The sequence below is a fragment of the Elephantulus edwardii genome, unplaced genomic scaffold (genome assembly GCF_000299155.1).
Source record: "Elephantulus edwardii isolate Elephantulus edwardi_28Jun2011 unplaced genomic scaffold, EleEdw1.0 scaffold00642, whole genome shotgun sequence".
NCBI lineage: Eukaryota > Metazoa > Chordata > Mammalia > Macroscelidea > Macroscelididae > Elephantulus > Elephantulus edwardii.
Window position 1 is genome coordinate 42302 of NW_006400392.1, and position 5984 is coordinate 48285.

General features: G+C 40.1%; 1 protein-coding gene across 1 annotated transcript in view; it reads right to left on the reverse strand.

The window, feature by feature from the left end:
• Positions 1–1179: 1179 nt before the first annotated feature.
• Positions 1180–5984, reverse strand: part of LOC102876207 (long-chain-fatty-acid--CoA ligase 6-like) — a 43057-nt gene continuing 38252 nt past the window's right edge. The window contains exons 10-12 of the mRNA XM_006903401.1: positions 5572–5673; positions 4395–4466; positions 1180–1317 (exon numbers count right to left, since the gene is read on the reverse strand). Of these exons, the coding sequence (XP_006903463.1) occupies positions 1180–1317; positions 4395–4466; positions 5572–5673 (312 nt within the window). The remainder of the gene's footprint in view (positions 1318–4394; positions 4467–5571; positions 5674–5984) is intronic.

The following is a 5984-nucleotide window of genomic DNA, read 5'->3' on the forward strand; positions in this document are numbered from 1 at the left end:
TATGCCAAAGAAGTATGTAAAAGATTGGGCACATCAAATGAAGCTGTGTTCCACTTGTAACAAGCCACGTAAGTATATAATCCAGTAGGCCTGTGTAATTATGCAGTTATTAACTGACAATTTACAGTTTGCATTTGCTCCAGGTGAAAGGAGCTTCTAGGCTCTAAACACTGTCCCCTCTTTTGGTTTTATATGTTTCTACAGAATAAAAACACTTTCTTGGCCATTGTGCCTTCTTTAGATGCATAGTCTAAGGGCAGAGATTCATTGTTGGCTATGGTATCTGGGCTTATGAAACTTGATGTACGGGGCAAGGCATATCTAAATGCATAATGCGAGAGAAATTAAATGTTTAACTTAGACACACAAATTGGAAGAATGGAATTATGGTCTAAGGACATTTCTATATGATAGACATATTGATATTTCCTAGAAACATTTTGAAGAGGTTTCTCAAAATCTTGTTGGAAACTTATTTGGAGATAATTCACCTATCCTCGTCTTGTCTTATTGAAAAATGAGAATTATAACCATATTGGCCTTCCCAGGCCTGGCCCTGAGAAACGTCTGTTTCTTCTCCCAAGTCTTCCCAAAGGTCTGCTCATTGTAGAAGCAGAAAATATCTTTTCAAAGTTGTTATGGTAAGAAGCCCACAATTAGGCATACAGTAACTATTTTGAAGTAATTTTTACCCAATATTTTTCCCTAGGTAATTTTAATAATTAAAATGAACTTAAATGGACAAAAAGTTGAATGATCTGTGTAAATTGTTTTATAAATATAACATTTTGAGAATATTTGCATTTTTTCAGGAATAAAATTAAAATTAGAAATTGAATGAGGTAGTCCACATTGCCTACATATTTTCTATTCCACAAATAATTACATACAATATAAGCTATGTTTTTCCTTTTTATGTTTAATAGGAATTCTTTGAACATTGAGAATATATTACTTTTAGTGATACACAGTTCACTTTTTTTACATTGCATTTATGATATTTTTATCAGCTTGCTAAAAGTAAAATGTACTCAATGATAGAGAAAATTAGGACAAGAAAAGGTTCAATCATAAGGTCAAGTGCTTATTCCTTTTCAGCTGCATCATTCTGACTTATTAATTCCAATAAGAACGAAAACATTGCTATCCATCCATTTTACTGAGAAGTTCCCTTGAGCTTCAGATGGAGACTGAGTAAAGCTCTTCTAATTGTGTCTTGAAGTACTCTCTCATTTGGGGTCTCTTAGCCTTTAGTGTTGGTGTCAGCAAGTCATTTTCAACTGAGAACATATCACAGTGAATGTGAATGGCTTTAACCTAAAAACCAAAAACAAAATGTTTTATTAACAGAAATAGAGCATAATATTTATAGCATGCATGATAAAAGTTAACAGGCATGTGGGGATATATACATACTTAAAAGTTGATGATTATGTTACTAACTGCACATTAGCCCACTTGACATGTCTGAGACACATGGTGCTGCAAATTATCGACAGTTGTGCGATTAGGACATGTGTGATAGAGACAGAGAGAGGGAGTGTTTCCCACATTGAGTAGAAGACTTATGGCTGCAAAACTTGAGGGAGACTGAAGCAAGATCGTGGTGATGGTGGAGAAATGTGGCATTGCTGTGGCAAAACTGTGGCAAGGTAAAACCAGGAGGGCTCTTGAGATAAAGGCCACAATAAAAGGTTTATGCTGTTCTTCCTGGATACTTGAAGCCGAACTAATTGTTCTGAGGCAAACCTTACTGGAGATTGAGGAAACCAGAGGCTTCTTGAATTTGTGTTGCTGAACCAAAACTGGAGTGAGGACCAATTGAGGAATTGTGCCTTGAGATTGATGAGCTAAACCTAGACTTGTACTGTGAGCTATTCTTTGCCTCCCTCCTTCTCAACTTATTTCCCTAATAAGCCTCATTCTCAGTACCACAACTGTGAGTCAAGTTTGTGAGTCAGCAATGAATAAAAGAACCTCCTGCTGTGGATGTGGTTCTAGAGGCACCATGGGGCTGAACTAAGGGCTCTTTTTCTGCTTTCTGCTCTGGGGCAGTGAGGGGCTGTGCTATTCTCACTCCCTCTGGCCCTTTCAGAAAGATGCTCATGACTCTGTGCTGCCATGTTCCCTTTTCTCTTCTTTAGGCAGAGTCCTAGTTGACTCAAGGGCACCCAACAACAAAAACAGAACATTTGATTCAGCTGCGGGGTAAATCAGTCTATGCCAATCATGACAAGTCATTCCTGTGCTTTCCCAACTCCCCTTGCAGCTAAGATGGCCATGAAACCCATTTAAGGGAAAGTTTTTGACATGTCTATGTCCACCCTCATCCCCTTATTCTTGTCCTGGGTGTGCATAAAACTCGAAGCTGTAGCAGCCACTTTGTGACCATGAAGTAATGAGAACATGCTAAGAACGGAGAGTGGAAAAATAAGCAGAGTCTGAATCGTTGATGATTTGAACCTGCCTTGGAATGATTAATTGGGAATTTTTCTTAAGGAGAAAAAAAAGTCCTTAATCATTTAAATACATTATAAACTAGATTTTCAATTGGAAAATTTTAAATTGAGAAATATGATCTCACAAACTTAATTTATGCCAATTCACTTAATATCTTCATTGTTGTACAGAAACATGTATACAGTCTGTGTTAGCAGTGTAGCTTAAAGTTAACTTAGTATTGTTCATGTAAAATAATATAAATGTAAACTACTTAAATCATGAAGTTTCCTCAAGTACCTCCTCAACCTCCTCAATAACTATCGATATAATTCTTTTAAATGCTTCTAGTCTGGTCATTAAAATCTGATAACAATGTCCATGAATAATGGTTTGAATTAGGGGGTGGGGGTGGAAGTAAAAAACTTTAGGCATGTTGCTAGAAGAGGCTATTCCGTAGAGAGGGACATCATGCTTGTAAAGGGGGAAGGTGGGCAAAAGAGAGAAAGACTCTCAACCAGATGGAATCACACAGTGACTACAGTGGGCTCTAGTGTGTCAGAAAATGTATGGATGGCATAGGATAGGACAGGGTTCAGATTTGTTGTTCGTAGAGTTGCTATGAGTTGTACTTGATTCAACAGTATCTAACAACAACAACTCAAAGTTTAACTCAGACCAACCAGGCCAGTGTAAACTTTGTTGGGATAACTTTGGCTCTGGGCTTAGATATGAGTGTGCGTGTGTGTGTGTGTGTGTGTGGGGGGGGGTGTTTAAAGTGAAGCCTCAACTGACCATTCCTTAGAAATAGGGAAAAAAAAGCTGGCACTGAATTACGGATTAACCTAAATAATTTACAGGCTTTTGAATGCAACAGTGAGCCCACTCTACCAACAGTGCGGCCCAGTTTTTGCCCTCTAGCCCCACACTGGTTGTGGAAGGGAGGATGCCATAGATCAACAAAAAGAATGAGAACAGACAAAATCAGGAGGAGGCAGCCTGGGAAATAAGACTAAAGGCATCTGGGATGCCACAAGACTTTCCAGTATTTGAGGTTACCATGGAGAGGGCAGATTATTAGAGCAGAAACTCTGTCAAGAACACTTTTAGTGAAAACTCTAACCAAAACAAAGGTTATCATGAAAGGTCCTTTTTAAAGCATAATGCTAGGCATTGGGTTTTGTCATTGTTGCTGTTTCTTTCCTTTCTTACGATTTGAGGAATATAGTCATTCTCTGCATGTAGGTCACTGATCCCAGAGCCAGCAGGGGGCATGCAGGGCTTGTTAATGCCCAAGGATATCAGCAGGGACTAAGCCGCTTAAACAGCCATGTTTCCCAGTCCCTTCTTCACAGCTAGCCCTTCCAAGCAACGTGTAGGTCCAGCCGAGTCCGATCTGAGACCACTGGCATGTGGTTCCTGCTCCTCAAAACTACATGATCTAGTCACAGAGCTCTCAGTTAAGGTAGGGCAATGTAGTTAGTGGTGGCAAATATAAAAATCTAAATAAAATACTCATTTATTTTGTTGCCTGTTTGTAGGACACATGCTGGGCTCACAGCTCACTGGCTTGACCAGCCTAACCTTGCCAATGTCCTCACAACAAGGCAAGAAAGCTCACCAGCTGCAGCGAAGAAGGCAGCTGATGTCTTTCAAATCCCCATAAAATAAAAATAATAACAGGACTCGTACTACGGTCAGCTTGGGAAACTGTACACACGATCTACCCAGCGACAGCTGGGCTAATATTTCAGCCATATGAGTCTCAGAATGAGCACAGTCCCATTCTACACATGACCTATTTCACTTCAGAGGCCAGGATGCCACAGAAAGTCAGCCTGACACAGTCCTTCAAGGGTCCTTTGGAATTCAGTTTGCCAGCAGGCCACAGCATGGGGGTGGGGAATCTGTCAGGGTCTTCTGATTGCTATATTGAATATGAAGATAACACTTACCTGTTCAAAAGAACAGAGTCCACCTTCTTTTCCCAACCTGACCAAATCGTCCAAAATGGCTTGCTTCACATCCTGAAGAAAACCATAAAAAATGTACTTAATGGAAGTAAAGGAAGTAACAACAAACTCTGAACAAAATGCAACTGGCAGTTGTGCTGACTCCCTTGATTATCCTCTCCCTCCTCTCCCACACACTCCCTGGCAGCACCACACATTACCACCTCACATTGGGCAAGTTAATTCTGGGAATGGTCAATTATGACCATTAATGGAGCCCTTAATTTTTCCTTTTAAAGAAGACCTCTCTCTGGTCAACCTGATGAATCACAGGGGCCCGAGCATCGCCGAGGAAGCCTACGGCCCAATTGGAGAAGAAAGGTTGCTCTTGAAACATGAAAGGTGTGACTGACTCAAGTGACTTAACACAGCTTCAGAACACAGTGATGTTATTCCTGGTAGCACCTAAAAATACACTGCTGTCGAGTCAAACCTGACTTTTTTAAGCACCTACAAATACACTGCTGTCGAGTCAAACAACTGTCCATTGAGTTTCCAAGACCAACCTTTCTTCCAAAAAGTAGCTGGTGTACTCAAACTTTTTACCTTAACTTACCCCGTGCCATGCACTAAGCCATCAGAGCTCCTTCCTAGGTGGCACAGAGCTTGTAGGTATACCAGAAGGACGTTTCTGAAAGTTGTGAGTGGCTAATGCTGTACGCAGGAAAGCTGTACTACATTTTGAATTCCACAATTGTCCCGTCTAAGGTCAGTAAGGTACAAAATCTAACATCTGGAAAGAATGTGGCCAGCACATCACAGAGGCTGTGCCCACATCCAACATTGCTATTAATTAGCTCTGTGGCCTTGGCAAGTCCCGCCCTGTTGGGACTTTATTCCAAACTGCAAAACAGGGCCGGACAAACTTTCTATGACATATTTTGGCTCTAATCAATGGTTTATCAAGCTTCCCACAGGGAAACAAGTTTCTTTGGTCAGAGAAGATGAACTTGGGATAGCTACCGCTCTTTGTAAGAAATTAGACATTTACCTACTTATTACATTTCTTTGAGGAATGTAGTCATTAATGACTACATACATTACTGCTTTTCTATCCTATTTTTATGCCATATCCCAAAAAGTTCAGCAACCTTTTAGGAGACAGTCCAGAAGTACCTACCTTATTTGCACAGAGCTCATCATAAGTCCCTTCAAATCCTTTCTTCTGAGCCCAGGAGGGCATGACTTCAGGGTCGGGCACAACAATGGCCACCAAAAAGTCCTGCAATTCCCACCAAAGGAAAGGTCAGGACATAAGCTTTTAAAGTGACTATTTGTGGTCTAGGATTGAAAATAATCTCTTGGTATTCTCAAGATGCCACCCTTTTCTAAAAATAGTGCCTGTTTGTAGTATTACACATTCCTGGGTATTTTCTAATACACTCCTAAAACTCTCTAAAAAGGAATCAAATAAGATTAAGGCATTAAGAATTAGTTAGACCTATGAATCTCATGCCAAACTTTCATCATGACATCTTTTGGATGTTGGTCAAACAATTCTGCTCTAAGCTCTATATAAGTCAGAAACATAAA